We start from the raw sequence: 26,900 nt of genomic DNA on the forward strand, positions 1-26,900 counted from the left end.
GTTCCTCCAACCGTTCTCCGCTGTACCAAAAAACCCTAGAGTACCATCCTACAGCTATTGGCTTCAGTTGCCGGACTTAAGACCAATGAAAAAATAAAAATAAAAATAAAAATAACAAATAACAAATATGTTATATATAAGAGCTGTTAAAATATATTTGATTTCTACAATTTAAATTATTTAAATACTTAAAATTACTAAATAAAAATTCATTCTTACATAATTAGTTTTGTAGTCTAATATAATTGTATTTTCATGTATTACGATTTACGATTGTTGGTGAATCATTACTTGGGAAAAATTTAATTATTTTTGAAATTATAGAGGAGTATTAATTATTAATATTATTAATTAGTAATTACTGAATACTGATTAAATTAAAAATAAACTTAGTTGCCTTAAAAGTTGCATGCTTCGTTGGGTATAATTTATCTGAAAAAGGCTGCTCTCAATTATTTAGCATTTAAAAAGTACCATGCAATGATAACTGTAATTAAAAAAAAAGTATTTAAAATATTTTTGCTTTCAACCCTGAGTATGAATAGCGAAAAATAAATCAGAAGTAGACATTCCAGAATATTAACGTAAGGCAGCCCTTTATGGCCGTTTCTCGTCACTCGCATACGTTTGTTCTTCCAGAATGTGTCTGAAATATGTAATATATATCTATATTCTCTTTTAGCGAAACCAATACAAAACTTTTAACCTTATTTTGGTGGGATTCGTGTTTTTCGACACCACGCTGAACTACTTTAAAAGAGCCGGTTGTATGCTGGCAGAAGTTTATTTTAAAACGATAATAATATTGTAAAAACTAAAAACTTTAGTTATGAAAAAAGTTTTACTAGTGAGTTACCTGCAGAAATTTATTTTCGCCGATTGAAGTTGAATTCAACTGAAAAAAAACTGTAGAGCTTAATGATTGTACTTACACGTCATGAAAAAACGACTTATTTAATTCCATTCTACATCTTTCATTCCAGATCACTATGTAATATTTATTTTATCAATGTATTCTGCATGCATTTTTAGTTCAAAAAATGAGAATAAAAATAAAAATTGTGACTCAGCACGGCGCAGAAGCTGAAATCAATCACACAAAGTGATTGAAAGTAAGCAACGGCCGCTGCTACTAGTTCCCGGATGGATGACCACCAATAGTGGCAAAAACACATACACGTGTTGCCGACCAACTATACCAATCATAACCCCTACAATAATTATTGGTCATAGACCATAGTGGCCTAGACTAAAAAAATAAAATAAAATGAAATAATGATTGTGATCCAACCATTTACATACTAATGTTTTTGAGATTTAAGCGGTCATTACACTATCGATGGCCGCAGTTAACATTTCGTTAAAACCAAATAAAGGCGTACCTAACTATATTTTTACATCATTTGTCTATACGAATATAAACTACCCGTAAAACGTATAAAACTGTTTGATGTGCACTAAAAAAAAAATCATATAAAAATACATTGTATAATGTATAACATTAAAGGAACACATTTTATAACTGTCAAAGTATAATACGTAAAGTTTGTAATTAATAAAGTATGTAATTTAAAAATAAAATAGATAAAAGACAATATTTTTAGTACGATAAAAATCAATAAAGGGAGGAAAAAGTGTGGGTAAAGGGTAGGTAAGTGAAAGAAGATGTGAAATTAATAATTATGAGAGAATTGAGAGAAATACAAGACAGTTGTAATGTACTCGTATTTTTTACATGTGATGACGACGACGAACTGATGGTTGGACGTAGTAAACACTAAAGAGATAGATTCTCAGCGGGGTAGTTTTTTTTTTAATGTTTCGTATATTTATCAGTCTCTACCTTAATAACTGTTATTGTTATTTATTTATTATTCAAGTGTATTGTCTATTTTCTTTATACCGTCTGAACGTTTATATATATTTATATATAATATATGAGTACACTACGTGGATACCTATGTGTGTAATGACTAATGTGTTTATGTATGTGTTGAGACTTGATGATAACCAAACTTCTCTCAACTCTCTCGATCCCTCGAGAAAAGCAGATTGTAATATTCGAGTTGCTCTATTATTCGTAAACAGAGTTAATATTATAATAATGCACCGATGACGGGTGTTCGTTAATAATTTAAAGACATCTAATTGAAATAAATACAGAACAGTTAAAAACTATATGACTTTACGTGTTAGTCGTTGAATTTTTTAATTACTAGGTGATATTACTAGTTTTATTGACTTCGTTCGAATCACTAGAATATAAGAATGAGAAATAAGAAATTTATAGAGACAATGTCTGTTAGTTAATTATTACATTAGAATAGTGAATGCTAATAAATCACTGACAGCTGAGAAATACTTACAGAGCTCGTCCAGTCTATAATATACGTATTAGCTTAGTGGTATAAGTCAAAGTCAAAGTTTATATTTGAAGTCCTAAGGGCATACGGTTTGCATTTGGTTTTCGTGACAAGTAAGTTGATATGTATATTAAGTGTATGCGATTTGTACATTTTATCTGGTCATTGTTATGTGTATGAGTCTAATTGGAATCTGCGTAGGTTAGTGTATATTTTTATATTTAGATTTACTCGTATTGGTATCAAAAATGCTATGTTTTTTATTTTAGTATACATATTTAATATTTATATATTACATAATTATTGCTTCAAAATTATAACAGAAAAATGTATACTTATTAGCTTTTCACTAAGCTAATCATTTAATAATTGTTTAAAAACTTGCTAACGTTTATCTTGTACCAGCTATGAGTAATAACTAATAAAGTAGTATTTTTATCATTATTTTTTCTATTTTTAATCGATTTTAGGTACTTAAAACTATAAAAATAATGTTATGGGTTTTCATAACATATTTCAGTAATAATTGGTAAAATACTTTCAAATTCAAAACGAGCACAACAAACAAAACTTTGTTCTTAAGTTTTTAAAACAACATTTGTTGTTCTTCTTATTATTAAAATAATTTATAAGTATTATTTTTTCGGTACGATGTATAGGAAATTTCTGTTTGTGTTAGGAAAATGCGCTGATTTAAAATAGCCATTCCACGAACCGACTGTTATAGCACAGTTTAATTTTTAACCAAACAAATTCATCCACCCCTGTACTATATTATATTTCATGGAATTCAGAAAATTATTATTATTTTACTATAGCCTTGGTAATAATTAAATTTTATTTCTAAAACAGCGCACTTTTCCAATATTGCATAATGAATGGTTTACTATACATTTCGATTGAGCGTAAAGTAATATAATTTTGTATGATAAAATGCAGTTTAGATTAATTTTATAATTTATTGTGCCGTCCCTCGATCAGTTTATAAAACTAGGTGTCTATAGTCTATAGGTATATATATTATTATTGGTACAGTAATAACTTTTACAATTTATTACAATTTCCGTAACAAATGATTTTAACGATTAATAGAGTTGTAGACAGCAATAACTGTAATTAGTTAAAAAATATATATATAGCTGGTATGTATAAACATATATTTTATATATTTGTGTTCAAAATAACGTTATATAATAACATTGTTATATTTTCCATGCGATTAATAATAATTATAAATACGATTTAGTTATTATATAATTCTAATAATAATTATAACGAATTCTACATAAAACTACACCATCGTATGTTGTTGAAAAAAACCGATGGATCTACAATATTTTAAATTATAATACGTAATAATATTTAATCTGCATTAAATCCGTTTACCATAACATTATAATAATAATAACACGGTGAATAGCATAGCTTACATGTTATATATAGGTATATATAATATGCATTTACATGTAAATGGTTATTAATGAAGTTAACCGACACCGTGAATCGTACTATGGTACTAATATAATATAATACATTGTGTTGCCGCAGCGTTTATTATAGAGATGCTCGTCACAATATCGATTTCGTTTCTTACCGGTTATGTTGGATTTCTACCCTCGCTGCATTGTTCGATAATAGTTTTCAAATGTGTAAAACAATATATTAATGTACGCGCACAATATGCACGTTGTACGCACGCGCACTAACAGACATATATAATATTATATTGTATCGAACTAATTGTGTACGGCGAGTCCCACGCATGTGTATAGTGTTCACAGGCTAACATGTTTTATAATAATATCAAAACCGTATTATTATAAGCAGTTATCACTATGAAACGTAACATCATATCGACTTAAATTTGACAACAGTTATGTATATTATATAATTTACATCAGACGTTGATAAAATATCATACAAATCACAGTGAAATATATATTATATAATAATGTGTCCACGAATACATGACGTGTGCTGCAGTAAAGAGATCGATTACCCATAACGTAGGTACAATACTGGATGTAACAGAAAGACCTTTGAAGTGAAATAACTTTTATTCTAATAAATATTTTTTAATTTTTTTTTTTATATTTTTTGCACGTATGTATTATAGTATGACATTTGTTATTTGTATTTTCTAATATTGAACATTTTAAATCTGTTATCATTTTTTTTATGAAATATTCAAACTAGCCAATTTATAAATCTCGTTTTTAGAAAAGTTTTGACTGTAAAGACTTTTATTTAATTCATGTAGTAATTACAACACTGATCTTTGTTTCGCGTCTAAATACGAAGAATAGGTACTCTTCTGGTAATATCATACCCAATAATGTTTTATCAGATTTTCCACACACTAAACATTGGTATCAGTTTTCCTTGCAATTGGCATAGACATTCACTATATTACCTAAATCATAATGCAACTTTCAGAAAGCCAAATGACCCGCGATGATGTACGCTGGATACTTTCTATTAACGAAAATATGATAGATTATCTAGATTAAAAGAACCAAAGAAGTTTATCACAAGCGTGGTAAGGAAAACTCATATTCCCTTCTTTCGCCGAGAGTGCTTACAAAGTTACAACTATACTCCAAATACTAGGAAACTAAAAGTCAGTATAACCCAAAAATATGAATGTACGACTAAAATAATCAACGCATATAATATTGCAAAGAAAATTGGATTATCTTAGCGTCTTAACCGTACACACTACACACTGGCGATTGACTTAAAACGTTGTAGCTACCGTTGCTCTATTAAATTACCATTATGTTTAAAAACATGATTTTCAATAAAAATTATTATTTATTAATTATTTACTTATTATAAGAAAAAAAGTCTATTTCAAATGGGTTTATACATTTTATTTATTTTTTATCCACGCGATAACGAATCGTTCCCATAACCCTTCAGAAATTTCCGAGAACGATCCCGTGTTCTTGTAAATATCTAGACACTCTTATGAAAACGATTCTACTCCTATAACCCTCCAGAAATTCCTGAAAATGATCCTGTTCCCGTAATTCTATAGTGCCAACCTTATTCTAACAATTTTTTTCTGTATTTATTCATTGATACCACCTCAATCTCCTCAAAGACCGCGCGGTCTTTGTAATGCTTATCACAACTCACAAGTGGGTAGTAAGGAGATCATGTGATCTATTTATTTATGTGTATATCACTATATGCACGATACTACTGAGTGGTACCTAGTTGGAAAACCGGATGACGCAATCGGAAGACAGCACGGGAAAATGGTGATCTCGTAGAACCGCACAATTTTTTTGTACTTTGCTATGAATCGAACCGATGTGTGAGTCATAGTCATCTTCGTGACCACTACACCACTCTAACCACAATGACGGTTTTGTTATACTGTCGTATTATATTATACTGTACTATATTAGAATGTTAGATACGTGCAGCCGCCTATTATAAGGTTGTGCGTTGTATTTGAATAAAAAATAATAATAAATATTTAAAAAATATACATAAGTATATAAATCAGCAACACGATAAAGCAATAATTAATATAATCGTCGGCGCTCACCTGGGTGTCATTCCACCAAACGTGCAACCGGTAGTTGCGTAACAGTGTTGGGTTCTCGTTGATATGGTCGACGGCAAGTTTGACGGCTGGCATGACGCCACGGCCGACACGGCCCTCGGGTATGCTGCCGGATACGCGGCCACCAAACGGGAAGAACCCTGCTATGTAGACGTCGTGTCGCTTGTTCGGTGTGGGCCGTTGACCGAAGGCGGCGGCCGCACACCACGCCATCAGCAGCAACCACGACGACCTCATCCTAAATCCTGCAACAGGAGAAAACAAAGTTTACCGTAAATATACATGATAATAACCAATCAACTAATTCGCTTGGCACGTGATGAACTTTGTACATCATGTAAGTAATATGACATGTGTTATACGAATATATCAGTTAAATATTATAATTAATGTACATAATATTATTTAGTACGACATGTTATTATAATATATATTATAAATGTATAACAGACTGCAGTGTAAACAAATGTATTAATTATTATAATAATGCACGGAATTGATTATAGATAAAATAATTTAAAAAAAAAAAAACAGTCGATAAACTAAAATACGGTTACATCCATTACGTGTGAATAAAATGTACAAACTCTAAGAGTTAATTTATTCAGAATAATAGTTTTAAATGTAAAAAAAAAAACCATTTTTTCGGGGCCTATAACTTATAACTCATAAAGCAATAGATAGCCTGAGAGGTAACGTGAAAATATAAAATCTTATATGAAATCTTGTAAATAAAAAAATAAAATATCAAAAAGTTTATAACATACAAGACAATATAAAACAAATGTTGATTCAATTATCTGCAACCTTTTGATGTTCAAATAGGTACACATAAACCGAATAACACAAAAGTGAAACCACCAAAATAAAAAAAATAAACAAATAAAGATAATAAAATCAAATAAGTTAGATGTATAGGAATCTAATACGTTTTATGATTTTGGTATTATATTGTTTCATTTTATTTTTTTAATATTTTAGAAAAGAGAAAATAAAATGCATGACGTGCACTGTGCAGGTACCTGGTTCACATATGTATTTTATAACAAAATAAAGGATTTTGGGAATTTCCATTAACTAGTAACTATCTACTATTTTAAATGTTTCTGGTTTATACATCTAGTTAATTTCAGTGTTGATTAATAAATAATGGATAACTTCATATTGTTGAAGGAAAACTCATCAGATTTGCATTTCTGATGACCTTAAATAATAATTAATATTTAGCGGCAACCCAATGGTGTGACGTCATCATAATTATGCACTTTGTAGTTTGTAGCCACCATGTCGTACTACTACTTTTATATTCAAGGAAAGTTGTAACTCACTTCAATAAATTAGTACACCGGCCACAACTTTAATTACTAAATAAAACAATGTTTAGGACCTCATTCCCGATACCTACCACATTAGTAAGTACATTATGCGAATGCAATTACAATTCTTTTTTTTTTTTTATTATTGATTTAATAATACGAAATACAATATTATATTTTTATATATAAACTGTATAATATAAAAATATTAATAAAAATAATAAAACATATACGCATAAGGACGCATAGCTTTTAATATTTTTCATTCAATTTATTCGATTCGTGATTTTTATTAAATTTGAGTGCTATGCATTTTGTGCATTATATGTTGATATATTATATTATTAACGTAAAAATGTCTCTGCAATGTGTCCAATATATTATATTAGATAACATGACTACATGACAAATTTTTATGGAATATTACATTGATTATTCGACAAAAAGTTATCACAACTGACTGAAAGGTTATTATAATTTATATAATAATATATATGTAATACCTTTACAATTATATTACCTCTTCATTTTACGCTTTCTCAAGTTAGATCAGACTAACAAAATTATTCACAAATTATAAATACAAATTCCATATGAACTGTAATAATAAATCCTTCATTTTTATGAATGGAAACTAATTTATACACTCTCCCTCATTGGCTTATGACTGTTGTATAAAAATAAACTATTTTTACATTATCGGAATTATTTTATATTTTTAAATGAAAATAAATAAATACAGTTCCATTTAATAATCATATAAATCCGTAAAGCCAGACTTTGATAACCACTGTTTAGTTTTGAATGCTCTATCGTTGGTGTGCCAAGCTATAAAAATATTACAACGGCTGGATTTCATACTTGACAACTGACAAGGGGGTTGGATGCAGTAGCTGGTACCTACTCTGTAAGCGCATCTCTTCACACACGAGGTGCCGTCCGTAGTCGCTAAATCGTCTTATCCAGGTCATTTCGGTGAAGTGTATATATTTGGGGTCTAGTGGTCTGACGTTTGAATTCAATCGATCCACGAACAATCACTGTCGAAGATAGACAGCTAGGTCAGCAGCAACATGACGTGTACCTATATCGGGTATTTAGAGGTCAACCGTTGGGGCTGAAAACACTCCGAGGGAAAATAGGCTAGAGTAAAACTATGGTTATAAGAGTGATAATGGTTTCAAAATAAGCGTAGACAAAAGAGGTTTCAAATTATTAATAGTAGCTATAATTTATTGTAAGCACAATTGTATAAGAAAATTCAGCACCTGCGAAGTTGTGAATAATCGTAATTATTATTAGGTTAGGTAAACGATATGTTTTAAATTAAACTGTATAAATAAATGATTATTTATTAAAAAGTACATTTTTAAAATTGAATTAAAACATTGTTCCATAAAATAAAATAAAAAACTGTTGCCGTGATTACTTAATCTTTGAAATTTCATTCATTCATTGTAAAGTATTACGATATATTTAGGTAGGTGTATAATTATTATTTTTATTGTTATTAAAAAATTGTTCTTACTAAATCGTCTAAACATAGTGTATACTAATTTCACCTTACTGTTTTACTTCCTCAACATTATATATTTATATTATTGTATTTTAAAATATTTAAATTATGCTCTAATTTTTAAATAAATATCATGATAATTATAATTATGATTGGGCCCCTGATTTACCTATCAATAACGCCGTGAGATCATAATTTTTATTATACATTTTTATTAAATTTTTATACTACAGCTTGATGAAAAAAGAAAAAATCACGTCGAAAGCGTGTATCGAAAATAATATCCAAGTAATTATATCCATTGATTTATATGTAACTTACAATCTCTTTATCTCCATATTTCAATTGAGAAACCATAAACCATTAATTATTATATCTTCAAACATGTGACTCTTAATCCTCTCTCACCCAAACTCTTAATAATTATTATGTTATTAATTTGTATTACTCTTAGCGGGGAAGCCGAGCAATTAACTTCCACTACAAGTATAATATAAGTGTGTACATGTTATAACTATTAATATTATTATTTTTTTAATACATTATTTAATATTAATAATCGTGTTTGGTGGAATTATTTTTCAAACAGAAATGCTACCATATTAAAATTAAAATAGTGCGATTTGTATTTTCGAAACTAGTAAAAATTAAACTTAACTTATATTTTGATTAAATGTTATTCATTTTAATTCCTACAATATGTCAATAATTTAGGAATGGTTGTTATTAATATAATATTCAATTAATGTCAGATAACCAACTTTTTAATTTTTAATTCTGTAGTGAATACGAGTTTCTTAAGAAATGCAATACATTCGACAGTAAAACAAATACAAATCTCTGTTGGTTCGCTGATGAAATTGAACAGATTTTGTTTAAATAATGATTATACGCATGACCAGCCTGCAGTTAGTATTGTGTACTAACTCTTAACTCTAAAAAATAATGTAGATTGTTTTTATTCATTACTTATGTATTATATTATTGTTGTTTCATATTTAAATAATAAAACATAGTCGCTCTAAAAAAGCAGTCTTGTATTATATATAATATCTAGTAATGTACAATTATTATTTATACTCATTCAAAAGATAAGCAACGGGTTTTTTTTTATTTTTTTCTTAATAGGAGTGGATGCGAATTTTATAATAAGAGTTTCGCACAATAGTTTACAGACAATATTTTATTTAAAGTAACATAAAACAAGATAGCATGTACTTTAAAATAAACGTTTTTATTCTAGTTCTCGTTTATAACAATTACATTTCATCAACAAATCTAAACATAATGGTTTCTATCTTTTTACTTTAAAAAATCATGCATGCCTACTTATAAAGAAATTGTACGTCTGAAATTAGATTATTTATACACATCAAAATGTATAAGAATATATAAGTTGCTTCCAAATTTCAAATTAAATAAATAGGTGGTCATTCAAGAACATCTTGTTAATACGATTTTAACAAATAAATTAGTTATATTGGTATATAATTATTTTTATATTATAGAGACATAAATATCATTATGTAGGTAGTTAATTAGTTTTAAAACAATAAAAATACACATAACGAACATACAATATAATTTCTGTGTAAAGATGATGTGATTTGTAAATAAGACACAATACAATGAGAGAATTATATCTTATAGTTCACAACAACACATTAACATATTATTCGTTGATATATTATCCATCAAAAAATTATGTGTGGAAACTGGAAATTTATTTATAAATTTGACGAGTTATATAAAAAATGATAGATGGACTTGAATGATTCTCTAACAGAGGTCAACATTTTAACCTTGAACAAGTACGTATTTTAAAACTTTTCTAAAGGTCTGTTAATTTTAAGCTCCTATTTTTTTTTTAAATAAACCACACTAAAATTGATAAAAGTTAAGGGTTGTAAGTACTATGAAGTATGTAAAACAAATTATGTTTATTATTATTTTTTTTTAAACTTACCGAGACAATGATAAAAGGTTCGTCGTTAAATGAATCACTACTACCTATACAATAATAATAATATGTACTTGAAAACGTGATAGATATTATACGTGTCATGGTACACTGATAATATAATTATATCAATGACAATTCTCTAACATAACGCATTGGTCACAACTAATATCACTCATAATATTACGACGTACCTACCTTCATTATGTATATAATATACCTATACGCTGCAGGCTCTAAAATTACGTGTAGTACAAAAAGTGAAGCATGTACTACAAAACTTGAAAGTTAATGGCAAATAATAACGTTTTTTTTTTTAAATATTATTATTACCTATTAATTTTATATAATATCTTTAATCATGGTTGTATCTATTCATAGATATTCATTAGATTTTTATTTCATGTATTTAAATTTCTATTATCAGCTATGAGGTTACTTGTTCAAAACCAAATTAGTTTATGCAAATTTAAAAAACTCTGTTATAGAATCAATTTACCACTTATGGACCTACAATAGTTATTTGATGAAGACCATGGTACAATAGGAAAAAATGACATAATAATTATGTTTCTGAAAATCGTTTTTTCACTGCAACACGTCAACAGTTGAACATATCTTAATATACTTAAATTATTGTTTAGATATCTCAAATTGGTCTATATTGAAATCATTGGCTAAATTGAGTTATTTAGTTATTGATGACGAGTTAAAAAAAATGCCACAAAATAATTAAACTAATTAAATCATATCATATCGCGAATCCTGTGGCATTAAGACTATACAAAATCAAACTATTTCAGAAATGCTTTTAAAAACATTATTGAAAAATACAGCACAGGAGTCACTCAGTGTTTCAATGGTGATAACACTTACCTACTTTATAAACAATAGTAATATAGTTAAAACTTAAAATGTTTTATGAATAAATTAAACAAATATGTGATTAATATATATATTTGATTCTAATTACAGGCTCCTATAATTTCTGCAAAACCTTTAATGTTTAATATTCATTATAAAGTTTTTAATTTAAAACAAATAAATGTTTCAAAATAATTAAGTAGGCGTGTACCTACCTGCTTCAATAAAAAAAATATGCGTTTAAAATGCATTTTTTATTGAAATTACAAAAACAGTCACTGATATAAACAAATATTGTATTATTGGTTTGTACTTTCTGGATAAAGAAAATCAATTTTTCAATAATGGTCTTTATTATATGTGTACAATGTGTACATCACTGGCTATAAAGTTTAATTAAAATATAGTGTGTAGAACGAAAAATTGAAAAATTTAGGGCCCGCCTAAAGATAGTGAGGGGGAGAGGGAAAGGTTATTATATTATAATGTTTTGAAAACGACTCGCGTATTATTTATTATTATTATTATTATTATAAATATCGCTTTACGAGCATTATAAAGATCAACTTGGCCTATAATATTTCAACAATATGTAAAACGTGTATGGCGTGATACCATAATGAGATTTTGGAAATCGTGACCAAACGCGCGTGGTTTTAATTGACTGGCACAGCGAGCATTTTGTCGACGCGAACAAGAGGCTTAAAAAGGCGCCCCGCTCGCTTCGTCTGTAAACGCGGCAAGCGGATTACGCACATTGAAACACAACGACTATCATGGCGTGTCTATATACATACAATATATTTAGGTATATGATATTATAATCCGGTCGGAAGCATTTATGCATATCATATAATAATAGTAATACAGCCGGTGGCGTTTGAAGAGTGCGGTTTGCCGCACCGGTAGACATCTTAGTCAACGTGCCGAATATCAAATTATTATGATAACATTATACCGTTGATACCATTGTACCACTATATCTTATTTGGAAATCGTTGGTTATGCTGTTCGATCATTACGATTAATTTACAACATACACGAAATATATTCAAAGCTTCAGCCGATATTGTAACAATACCTGTATGAGGTACGAATATCCCCTTGCCTACCATAATAGGCTTACAAATACACGACTGTGAATTAATTTGAAAAACTAAAAGGAGAGCTAAACTGATAATGTAATACTATTTAAAATAAATGTTATCATATTATGCAAAGCGATGGAAATATAATATCTAATAATCATCTCTTCACTTCTTTTATTTTTGCAGTCATTAATTTGTATTCACTAAATTAATTCATAAATAGATGGAATAAATACAAACACGTTTATTTCTTCAGAATTTGTTGCAAATATGTTTTTTTTTTCACATATATGAATCAACTTTACCTACTGTATAGTAAATGTGTATATATAGATAATAATATGTATACAAGGCATGTTGCACACGCCCTATAATTATACTATTTAACAAAATGTATCAATTAAAGTTTATTATTAAACAAACTGTACTATTAGTTTGATACGTAAAATAACGGTTGAACGATATACGAGTATACTTGACAGGATACTATAATATTATTTAACACTATTAAATTATTGTAAAGCGTAATAAAATTTGGAATGTACAATAATATACAGAAAAGTAAAAAAACGTATTTTGCTTCTCATTACGATATTATACCATTTATTTATATTTATTAATGCACCTACTATTATGCTATATATTGAAATAATAAACGGAAAAAATCAAATAGGATACAGATAACGTGGGCGGTATGTTGGATACACCTGTTTCGCTCCACCACATCTCACCGTAAGACAATAATGTAGGACATAGGTACAGTACTCCCTCACTAACATGAACCTGATTAGTACGAATTATTGAATAATATAAACTGTTTTCTGGTCCCTGTATTATTTAACATAGGATTTTTTTGGTTTCCATGGTTAACATGAATTTTTCGGTCACCCCGACGAATCTCAAACAAATTTTGGGAACCATACTGTTGTTTGGTTGGTTAATAGGAATAGAATACACTCATTTTCTATTTTCGTTTTATTACATATATTACATGATTTTATCTTTCGACATTACAGCTACCAACCTAAGCAGTTATATAAACATTGTATAAATAAGTATGTTACAATAATATTTTGTATCTTCGTTTTCTCGTATATGATTTAATCTTTTGATATTATAGCTAAGCAATTAGTACAACAAATATATTTTTGCATATATATGTATATATTATCGATGTTAATCACTCTTATTCAATTGCTCAGTCAATCATTTTTAAGTTTATTTTATTAGTGATTTGCTAGTTGAAATTGATGTGCCAACAGAAATGGGTTTGGAAAGAAAACAAATAGGTAAAACAAAAATCGTGTAAACACAAAAATTTCAAAAATGTATTTATTTTTATTTTCTTTAATGTTAATTTATTTTTTAATTTATTTAGTATCATTGTACATTTATACATTTGCACCTGACAATGCAAAATAACTTTTATGTAATTTATAGGTACCTGAACTATATTATAATATACAAATTTCTTAAATGCATTATGCATAATAATTAATAACATTTCGTACCTATATGATTTTAAATATGTATAGTATTGTACATATTGATATTTATTTATATTTGATAGTGTATTCAACCTTCTCTGATAACGTTCATTTGTGTAAGTATATATTTACTAGCTAAACGCGGACAGGTTATTTTGCGGACCCGTCGAGTTCGTATTAACGAGTGAGTATTATACATTTGAATGCGAAATAGTGAGTTATAGATTTTCAATGAACTATTTTGAGCTCAACTCAGTTCAGTATAATAGGAATAGCTTGTTTATGATAAATTATTTAAAATTTTAAGTAAGTAAACATTAATTTACACATTACTCGGGTATCCTATTTTGCCCCATGCAGAGCTATATAGTAAATAAAATAAAAATTATATAATTACAAATCTTGACGTTTCACATTCATAAAATACGTCATATATTCAGTTCATGAACTAGATATGCATTTGTTTAAATAACGGTGGTACTTTTAATGCATAAGATCTAACTATGAAAGTTTTTTTTAAAGAAGTTTATAACTAGGAAAAATCATTATTGGTACCATTATATTTCAAAAAAAAAAATTGCATTGTTATAAAAAAATAAACATATTATACCTAATTATGGTAAAACAATTAAAGATTTAAAAAAATATATTATTTAGTTAGGTAGCTATCTAACATATCTTTGGTAATTTATTACGAATCAAAGTATGTATAAGACTCATCCAGTGTTGGGTAGTAACGTAACGCAAATTACAAATTACTGTAACGCAATTACTTTTTCAGTAACGCAGCAATAATTTCATTACATTTTACTTACAGTAACGCAATTGTAATGAAGTAATGAAGTAACGAAGTAACGCACTAATGCGTTATTTTCCACGTTACTTATTAAAATAATAGTTTTGAATGTAGTACAAAAATAAGCTAATAAGATATTCCAGAAAAATTAAAATCAATTTTATTTACTATTGATTCCGATAATATTTAACAATATTATTAAACATTCCAGGAATTAATGTTATTACCACAATATTTAAGATATATCTTAAATCGTGGTTATTACTTTCATTATCAGAAAGAAAAGAGTTCGGCTTAAAAATAAAATGTAATTAAAACGAATTATGATTTACGACTTGTGAGTAAGCCACCTATCGGCTATCAACCTATATGGCTATATGGCTATAGGTACGAATTTAAAACTGATATACCTACCTTATACCTATACCGGCTACCTCGATGATATATACCTTACCAGACTGCAGTCACTATTTCCAATTAATACTATATACTATATAGACATATAGTATCAACATTATACATATTATATTAATACGATTTATGAATACCATAGGAATACCATACGATTACCAATTACACTGTATCATTTAGTTTCACTGGTTTATTAGAAAATAACTTGCCTTATTGTTGTATTTAGTATTAGAGACATGTGTAGTTTGAGTTTAAATGTATACAATTAAATTTAACTATATAGGTAGGTACCTGCTTTACTATAGCCATATAATAAATAATAATTAATAGGTAAGATGAATGATAATTGTACATTTACATATTATTTTAAATGTTGTACACTAGGTATCACTAGGTAGTAGATCTAAAATATATTGTAAAATATATCATATTATGAATTGAATATGGTTCAAAACAAATGATAGCTGTTATCAGAGATTAAAAAAAAAAGTTACGTTATTTGTAACGCACTACCACGCACTACTTTATTTATAAAAAAGTAACGTAACGTGATAAAAATAATTTTACGTAACGCAAATGTAATTTAAATAAAAATATGTGAAGTAACGAGTAATGTAATTCCATTACTTTTTAAAAGTATTTTACCCAACACTGGACTCATCTAATGTAGCTACAAGTGCTGTATTGGGGAAACGGTGTTTCAATTAATTAATATTTTTGTAACCCGTAAATTGAACAATTAGCCCATTTTATACAAAAGCATTAATTAATTAATGGTAACATTAGTTTAGTAATCAATTATTTTACATCTTCACCAAGTTTCGCATCCATACATTTGTTAATAAAACAATCGTTTTGACATTTGACATAGGTATTTAATACAACTTAGAAATACTGAAATGCGTCATGAAAACATCATTCATAAATTCCAACTGACATAATATTATTCCTTTAAATCCAAAATCAATTATTACGAAGCAAATTAAATCGATAATATATAACTTTAAATTTATTATAAATTAGAAAAAAAGTTATGATAATCATGACATAATATTTTCTCTTCTGAAATATTTTTGTAGAAACAACATAAGCGGAATATTGAAAAAAATCAAATCTTATAAACCAAACTTGAAGTTACCATGAAATGATTATTACAGTGTTATATTTTCATGAACAGACATACCGTACACATATTATACAAATATATTATTCCACTTGGGTTTGTATATCATAAATTTTTTAACTATTTAATAACGAAGAATAATTGTATTGGTTTTAGATTCTGAGCGGAGCGATGACTGTATTGATTTTGTACAATGATATGTGTTTTTTTGTGTTTGTCTTCAACTTTTTGGGCAATAAAAATACTCTGAACTTCAGCAGTTCAGCAGCATCTTTTTTGATAGGAAAGTTAATTTAGTTGTTGGATTAAAAAGGTCAAAATTCCTAATAGTTTTTGAAAGCGTCGGGAAAAACAAACAACACATTAAGGAAAAACAGAGATTTTTACACTAAATCTATTTGGTTTTTTGATGTAGGCAACTCTAAAAAAATATCAAATAAATAGTTTTTATTGCTTTCATTGAGAATAATTTATTTCAAGAAAACGGATTAAGTTAAAAATTCAATTTTATGTACAGACAACAATAATTTGTGAGCCTTTTTTGTTGTACAACCACTAACCATTATACAACTATAAAACGGAACTTTGTTAGAAACATGAGACTATAACATAGGTAATTTAAAATAAATCTAGCAGGTACAGTAAAAGGTAACTGTGGTCAAGTCAAAACTATTGTAATTCAAACATTTGAAACAATATAACAATCATAAGATGGTATTATAGTGAATATAATAAATTACAAATATTAAAAAATAATATGAATGGATGGCTTATTGTGATAATAGTTACATTATGTTTTTCAGGAATAAATAAAAATAATAATATTTAGGTATGAAATAATTAATACTCTGTAAATATTTATATAATATCTTATAAGCATTACGCAGAAACATCAATTGTATACTTCTATTATAACCCTATAGTATTCTGTCCACGAATGTTTTGGCTTACGTGCATGTATTAATGTTTTGTTTTCAGGCCGTTATTATTTTAATCTACGCAGTTAATATTTAGACATTCAGTTTAAACATAAAATAATTAAATAGTACGCTAAGAATTTAGTATGGTTTTTTTTTTTTTTTATAGTGTTTTATTATTGTACATGCATATTCCTTATTATACAAATGTATAAACGATGTAAAAACAGGATATCAATAATAATTTTTATGTATTTTACAAGTCAATTGTTTCTATGCCAGTATGATAAATTCTTAAAGAATAATAATACAAAAAAAAAACTTGATAGATAAAATATGACGGGTTGCCGCCGTTGGGTGACTTCCCCCTCCCGTCAATCAAACCACATCCCATTTACTTATTGTATAACTTGTAAATACAGATTGTAAATACAAATTTTTGTTCAATAAAAAGAAAAAAGATATTAAGTAAGCTAGTGTATTTTTCTCAGAAGTATTTCACATTTTAAGCTAACAATGATTGTATAGTCATAAATTTATTTTGTATAATTCAACTCAAAATAACATTTTTATAGAGTTGTATTTTTTTCACTTGATGAGTTTAAATTCAATTTCAAATATAGTGCCGAAAATAACCATTTGGAGTTCATGGACGAAAATAATGTAAAACTAACAACAATAATAAATCAAATAGAATAGTACAAAAAACAACTATATTCAAAATGGTGCATCTACAATGTACATTTTAAAACAATGGTTCTACTCAATTTACATATTTTGTTCAAATTTTATTTTGAACGTATAATCTGTCTACACATGTTTCGGGATCGAACTGATTTTACTTTTATTTAACAAAGAAAACTCTCATTTTTTTTTTAAGTTTTAACAAATTTGAGCTTCGAAATTTTAAAATAATTTTTTTTAAGTATATTCCTATCACCCTAGTGAAGCTAATTGCTAAACATATAGAAATATATACAAGGTGTTATAGAAAGACTTGAAAAAAAAATTATACTTTAGCGGATGACAAAAATTGTGAAATTTATATGGTTAATGAATAATTTAAGAAATATACTCAAGTCAAGAAATTCTCAAAAATAATATTTTAAAAAATGTTCTAAAATAATTTACTCAAAAATATTGACATTTCAAAAAAATAAACTATTTGAAATCGATAAATTTTACCACGTAAATTGTTCTTATAATCAGATTTAAAAATTGGCTATTTTGAATTTTTCCAAAAAAATTTAAATCAAATTTAAACTTGCTTATTTTCGTTATTAAAAAAATAAAAATAATTGTTTATATTATTCATATAGCGCAAGTGACTATAAACTATATAATATATAAAAAAAAAATTTAATTTATCTGACAGGTCTTCTTGTGCACCCTAAGTCTATAAGTCTATTTAAAAAAAAACTGAACACATTTTTTTTTTTTTTTACATTTTTATAATTTTTAACAAATCCTCCCGTTTACAGTGCATTATTATGAAATATTATAAGTTCCATTTTTGTCATCCATGCGAGTACAGGAAATAATGTGGTTAGAGTATGTGACAGCGTCTATCCAGCGCCACACCACCTACTTAAAATGTTTTTCCATTGACCATTTTGATGTATAGATATATTAATTATTACTTGAGACTGATTCGTCCACCCTTCACATCTGTCCGTGTCCTCACATGACTAATGTTTGGGAACCCCTAAGCATGAATTCCCATTTCCCAGCTTTGTCTTGATCTATAATATTATATTATTGCATGAAATATAGCTGCGTTTATTTTATTACCCATGGCATAATCTTTTGTTTTTACAGTGATTTAAAAAAAAATGTACCGATTTTAAATTAGTTTTTTACACATACCTACACCTAAATACAGCATGCAGGCGTAGTATCATATCCCCACAGTTAGTGTGCCCCTATCGGTCATATTTTTCACAAAGCGTGGTACACGAATACCGAAATCCCGTTAACTGGAGTACATTCAAACCAAAATACATTGAACTCAGTATTTTATATTATTTTTATTTTTTCCCGTGTAATATCAGGTTATGTGGCTAGTAAATATAGTAGGTAATCACGCGTAATAATGCAATAATATAATAATAATAGTTATTTTTTTATCATAATAAATTAATAGATAAATACATGACAACATGAAAATAATAGAGTGAAGGGGCCTATGGAGATATTTCGTCATGAAATATTACTTATATTAAATGTATAACTATGATAATGATGTTTATTTTTTTTTATAGGTACAGATATGACACCACTGTCATTATAAATCGGGGGGTATGACTGGTCCTTGGAGAACCTCTATATATATTTTGTCAGGAGTAAAATTAGAGGTTCTCTAAAGCAAAATACATTTCTCTACTAACCTATGCTACTGATGTATGGTGGAATGGCTTTTGTGAAAGCCAAATTATTGCAAATTAAGTAACATTATCTCGTCTATAATTGGTAGAAGGAATACGTTTTAATAAGAGTTTTTCAATTATTTTGGAAATATTAGGAAGATACTAATTGGTCTATATGGAGAGGAAGACGTCTAGTGGCATTACATATATTAATATATGAATATAATATGGTAGAGTATTTCCAAAGAATAGGGGAATATGGGGAGAATAGTGTTATCTTGTTGAATATAATAATATTGATAAATATTTACTATATATTATATTTATATTCCGTGGTTGCACTATAAAGTGTATTTCTTAAACTATGTTACGTTAATGAAATTTACCTTTGTACGCTGTATTTAACATCATTATAATAAATGGTTATATTTTGTATAACAAAAATTTTGTTTTCAATCTTATTCAATTTTATGTATAATTTCATCATTTTTATTTACATTTTTTTACTAACAATATTTATTATATATTTTATGCAATAACCATATCATTATTTCTTATTTAATCATATTATAACAACATTTTCATTTTTATCTTTATCATCGTATTTTTCCAATAATAGTTATTTTCTCACAACTACATATCTATTTTGCCTTTATTTTATTTATTTAATATTTTGTTTTCATTAGATCCTTCATACTCTCTACCTTTATATTCTTATGAATTATATACCTTGTATTTAAGTTAACATTTAGTTCAGCACAAGACTATTTCAATATTTGTTTTTTATGGCATAGACTCTAGGTTTCATTTGTCTTCTTTCTTACACAAAGTATAATTAATATTATTATAACTGTATAGACTGTTATATTATGATGAATAAATGAATTAGACATAATTTCACGTTAAAATGTCACCGTTATCTTACCAATCTAACTACAATACATAATGCAAGAATACCTTTTGATTCAACGGGTATATTGGTTAAAAATTAAGTTTCTATCTGTATTATTTTGTTATTTAACACCCATTTTTGTTGGATTCGTGTTTGAAATATCACAAAAAAATATATATATTCTTCTCAATGCATGATTTGACATTATTCTCCAGTACTTATCTTTATAGCGCGTGCACTTATGAACGTCGATGTCTAACATTATCGCCTCGTAACGTAATTTTATATTGGTCAAAAGGTGTTTTATGTACGTATCTAAAATATTCTCAGTGCAAGTAATGTGCTCCTATTTCGGTAGTTTTTGACATTATTACGGATATAAATTCCAGTGGTCATATTAATAATATATAACCGAAATAATAAAGTTTTTCAGTTTTCCAGTGAAAAAATTAATCCATTAAAATATATCGATTGTCGATATAATAAATTCAAATAATCAATAATTTTAACGTTCTTTAAAACAAAACGTATTCCTCTTGAAGACGTCACATCCGAACTTATTGTCCCCGTCTTACAAATGCATAATATATTAATATACAAGGTCTTCCAAATTATGTAAGACATAATTAGTGGGGATCGTAAAAGAATCAACATAATAATATAATATCCTCACAATTTTTTTCACATGAAATTGATTTGAAGAAAATTATGGAAGTGAAAATTGAAAAGCTCCATCGATGGAGTTATGGGGTACGTCATAATGAAATTATATGACAGTGATATGTGTCACGGTTTATTATTATTCATTACCGATCGAATGACTGGATAACATTTTTAATTTAATCATAAATTACGATCACAGATAACTCGCTTATTTTTAGTTATAACTACAGCCATAATATTAATTATTGCTGTATAGATATTTGATATTGTTTATATTTTATAATTTATTTTCATTTCACATAGTAGGTCGTGAGTCGTGACATAGTTAGATAACACTGGATTAGATACTTAAATTTAATTAAAATTGGAATACCCAGTAACTCTCTTATTTCTAACTAATTTAACACATATATTATATAGCTATGCGTTTGATACCTACGTATTGAAATATTCTCTCCCATTTATAAAATTTTTATTTGACTACGTTTGTATTTTGCACGTACCGACGCGATCCTAACATAAATCACATAATTTCTATTTCTCATCATTTCTTTGAGCGTCGTATAGTTTTAGCTCATCACATCAGTTGATTATTTTTCAAAATTGTTTAACTTTTATTCCATGTTATTTTTATTTTAGTTTAAGAACCAAGTGTAATCCCGTGAAATGCCTTAAAATATATGTATGTATTCTTTTGTAAGTATTCCCAGGTTTTTCGTATATCATCCGGATTAGTGCGATTGAAAAATACCAAGTGATGGTGACATGATAATCTATTTCTAAAACAATTACAGTCGATATACAATAATTCTACCCAGTGTTCGTATACGATCATCTAAAACCTTATAAAACCTAAAACTAAAAAACAAATTCGATAAACTAATAGTAATACAATGTAGGATCAATACTTTTGTATGTTGTAATTTACTTTTTTTTTTTTAAACTTTTTTGAACTTTTCCCTTTTCCACCAAATCATAAATTGGTGGATTCCCTACTTCATTAAAACCATACGATTCGTTTTCTGCAGTATCTTATGGTTACGACTTTTGAAATCATAATCGTACAAAGCCATGTAACGTGTGTTTACACGATAACCACATATCATACTGTAATCTATGTACCTACCTATTATCTATAACTAGTTATAGCCAATCTATATATTATATAGATGAATGTTTGTATTTGTGTCCTTTATGCATTCCTAAACAGTTCATCCAGTTGTTATGAAATTTGGTACAGAGATAAATTAGACCTCTTGGAAGAAGATATAGGCTAATTTAAAAAAGGGTTAATTACAGGTCCAATCCTGTAAGGTGCTCAAATATGGATTTTGATATTTACGATGGAAATGTTTGTTTGTAAATAATTGCTATTGGTTTTAATAAAAATAATAATTATTAAAACGATACGCATGTTGTTGTACTTCAAATTTCAATGTATTTCAGTACAGAATTTCTCAAATTTAAAGTTTGAACCACGGTTTAAAATTGTTTTTTTCTTATTTTTCTTCTTTATCTATGCATACAAATGTTTGGTTTTTTTTTATACATCAGATTTTACTATTTTAGTACGGTTAGATTAGGATTTTTTATTAATTGATTGTATTAATCCGCCGTAGGTTGAATTCAGTAAAAACTACAAACTTGGTATAACTTTGATACTTCAGAGTATTATGGGACATGGGTTATTTTTTAATAAACGGTTATTTCAATAATAATTTGTCTTTAAATTATGATGCTTGGGTAAGTGGTAACTTCTAACTGCTTTTAAATAAATAAACGAGTTATTAATTATTAATAATAATATATTAAATACACACGGTACAGGCACCTTCAGTAACACTTAAATGGTAAATACGACCAATAATGTTTATTTACTCCGTATACAAAACATGAAATCCTGTTGATGTACACCAATAATTTCATTATAAACACGATTGTCAACTGTAATTCGCATTTGGCAAGTTCCAAAGGTAATCAAGAGCTGTTCAAACAATGAAATGTATTGTGTTTTTTTTAAATATTTAACTTCGTATATCCATTTGATTATAATTTATTAACGATCTCATATTTAGAACATTCAGTTACAATATTAAATTATGAACAAACATATTGGCACAAGTACCTATGGCGTTGGCGTACGCCACCCAAAACAATTATTGTACTCAGCTGGGTATGTTATACTTCCAAAAGAATATTAATATTATCTATAAATAATATTTATATTTATTTATACAACATTTTTTTATAATATATTATTAGTAACGATGATATTGACTCAAGGCTGGGCTTTAACAAGTTAAAAAGTTATATTGGTATAAATATAAAATATTGTAAATTAATTAGTAAATTATAAAATAACATTTAAAAATTAAAAGTTAATAATTGAAATATACATTTTAATAATGTATTAAATTCTTGTCTCTCGTAATTAGTATGATTTGCTTATTGAGCCTATGATATTATAGTGGCTAGTAAGTAATTACTAATTACAGAGGTATTTATCTATTCATATATTATTGTATGATATGCTATGATATTCATTTCCTATGTCAAAATTATAAGACGGCACATCGAGTACTTAACCGTTGAAAATTCTAGGTCATCTCATTCAGGTTTTTCTGTCTGATAGCTTTCCACTATAATATCAACTATTGTGTTGGAGGTGGGTGTAAAAAAATACAATTTAACAAAAAAATAATCATGACTTTTGAATAATATAATACAATTCTATGTCAACGTTTTGTAATCGACCCGTAGCCCTTTTACATTTCAATTAAAATAACGCGCCGCGAGGTTTCACAATTTTTAAAAAAAAAAAAAAGAACTGCCAAAAGCGGTCCCGCTGACGTTATTTATTTATTCCGTCCGCAATAGCCTAGCGGTCATGACAGTACAAAAACTGAACTTTTTGACGGATTCAAAGTGGATAGATTTTTTTAGTCTTCACTGTGAAACTTTTTAAATTATATTATTTTATTATATATAGATATAATATAATATATACCTATAATATTTTATTCTGAGTAAAAAAAAATCGTTTAACGCGCTTTTGTCGTAGCGGTACTATATAATATAATATGTGTAGGTTAGTGCAGGTTACCTGTTTGTATAATATACATTAATACATTATAATAAATTATAATTGTTTATTTTATGGCCGTGAAGCGATATGTTCATGTATAGATTATGCGTACATATAAACCCACTTGTATTATCAAACAAAAATTTGAAATTTTTCTACATTTACCACGTTTACACTTAGCTTTGAATTTTTCCTCACATATTACATATTTTTTTAATAGATTATCAACACACTTTGATGTTTGTATTATATATAAGTATACACTATACATGAATACACTGGTAGCACATAAAATAATTTCAGAAGGTTTTTCATTAGCGGAAACGGGCGTGAACAAGTGCCTGCTATAACAATATACATTAATATTTATAATTCGTCTATATTTTATAAGTACTGAAACAATAGACTCTGTGTGAATTATTATAGAAACAATCTACAACTTCAAACTGTTGATGTACTGAGGAGGGTACTTGAATATTTCTTCTATTTTTATTGTACGTATATTATATAGGAAAAGTATACTGTGCATAGGTTATACTTTTAAAGTTCTTCTTCGTATAATTTATCGCCAATATAGTATATTGATTGTTGTATTAGTTTGAGTTACGGGAGTGAGAACTTTTAAGTTTCAACTAGATTGTTTCAAAATATATTAACTAGTGATTTTGTGCCAATTCGTAGTTATAGGTAGGTACTGTGTTTTATTGAATAGTGAAAGTGAATAACAGTATATAAACTGATACATTTAACTAAAGTCTAACTAGGTTTTAAAGCCTATTGAAATTTGAAATTCTAATTACCTTCACTTATAATGTTTTTCTGTTACACTGTGTATAGTTGCGTTGCAATATATTAAAATAAACGTAAACGGCATATTATAAAAAACATGATAGCGTGTGATATTTATAACAAATTTTAGATGGGAAATTGTGAAAAAATATAAAAATAAATATTTGCTTACACTTCTAAAATTAGTATAAAGTAAAAAATAAACAAGTAAACGCCGTGTCTCGAAAAAATAAGTTTAATATTTTGAATAGTTTTATTTTTTAATTTAATTATATTATTCTCAAGTAATTTTGGGTATACCTGATAAACTAGATACACTTTAAAATAATGAATATCGATTTTGACATGGACTAAAGATTGTAGTGATTAAGTTGCATTACTAAAAATTACAAAGTTCCTCTGAAAGAAATATATTGCTATCTATAATGTAATTGACATATTAATATAATTCATAAGGTTATAAGAATGATGACATTAAACTATTTTTGAAAATAAAAATCGATATCACTATGGCCAATGGACATAATAGTGATAATATATGATTATGTATGTATAGAACACGAACTAATAACTATTAATCGAAAATGGGTATGTTTCCAATGTTTTTATCATGGCATCATGTTTAAATTAAACCATAATAATAATATATGTGCAATAAATGTATATATTTTTACTGTTAATCTACATCGTTCTGCATGAAAAAATAATGTCCGCTCAGTATATTTTTTAAGCAGTAACGTAAATGAGTTTAAGTGTATACTATATAATAGTAGTACATATTATTATATAATAATATGGTTGTAAATTGACCATTAAAAAAATCGTTAATGGAAAACAACGGAAAGAATTGACCTGAAAAATGTTTGTTTGATAATATAATAATATATGTAAAATATGTATGTCCGAGAATTCGAGCAATACATTTCACTTAAATTTTTGCGTGATTAATGTATGGTATGGTATGATATTATATAACAAAATAATATACGTACCTATATGCATAATATTTACATCACCCGAAAAAATGATTATAGAACTATTATAGATAGGTATTAACTATTAAGTATACTTTAGTTCTATGCTTTCCAGTAACTTATATACCACGAATCTATGTACATTATGCTATGGTATGTCGTATGTGTAATTGACTTATATAAGTTACCTAACTATAATAAAATATTATGATAAATTAATAGTTATATTATACAATATTCATTATTATTTACGTAACATTATAATATTATATATCTTATTTTTTTAAATTAATTAAACTACTACTTGTAATAAAATAAATTAACTATAAAATATCCTTTGAAATAGAAGCTGACACACCGTTTCCTCTCGAAATCCGTGTGCAATGATTTCTCATTGAATTGGAATTTAACACATCCATTACAGGAAACTACTCAATGGCGAGGTGGGTACGCTTACTGCAGAGGAGTAACTTCGTCGGGTTTTTTTTTATTTATAACATTGCAGCTACGAACGACGTTGTATAGCTTTTTTTTTTAATTTACGTTTTATTTTGTATAAAGGATTTTTTCCTACCCCATATTTTACCGTCCTGCATGGGACAATCGTGCAAAGTCTGAGAACTCACCAAGGCGGGCATCTGTTTTATGTTAGCACAATAAAATATATAACTTTATATCATATATTCTGCATATATTTTGTGTATGTTTTTTTT

General features: G+C 27.2%; 1 protein-coding gene across 5 annotated transcripts in view; it reads right to left on the minus strand.

Moving 5' to 3' along the window:
- The window catches only part of LOC100162087 (gamma-aminobutyric acid type B receptor subunit 2), a 304,964-nt gene that overhangs the window by 151,858 nt on the left and 126,206 nt on the right, over nucleotides 1–26,900 (minus strand). For all 5 annotated transcript variants that reach the window (XM_029489763.1, XM_029489764.1, XM_029489761.1 and 2 more), the window contains one exon: nucleotides 5,923–6,185. In XM_029489763.1, the coding sequence (XP_029345623.1) occupies nucleotides 5,923–6,177 (255 nt within the window). In that variant the 5' untranslated portion in view covers nucleotides 6,178–6,185. The remainder of the gene's footprint in view (nucleotides 1–5,922; nucleotides 6,186–26,900) is intronic.

The sequence above is a fragment of the Acyrthosiphon pisum genome, chromosome A2, assembly GCF_005508785.2.
Source record: "Acyrthosiphon pisum isolate AL4f chromosome A2, pea_aphid_22Mar2018_4r6ur, whole genome shotgun sequence".
NCBI classification, from domain to species: Eukaryota; Metazoa; Arthropoda; class Insecta; order Hemiptera; family Aphididae; genus Acyrthosiphon; species Acyrthosiphon pisum.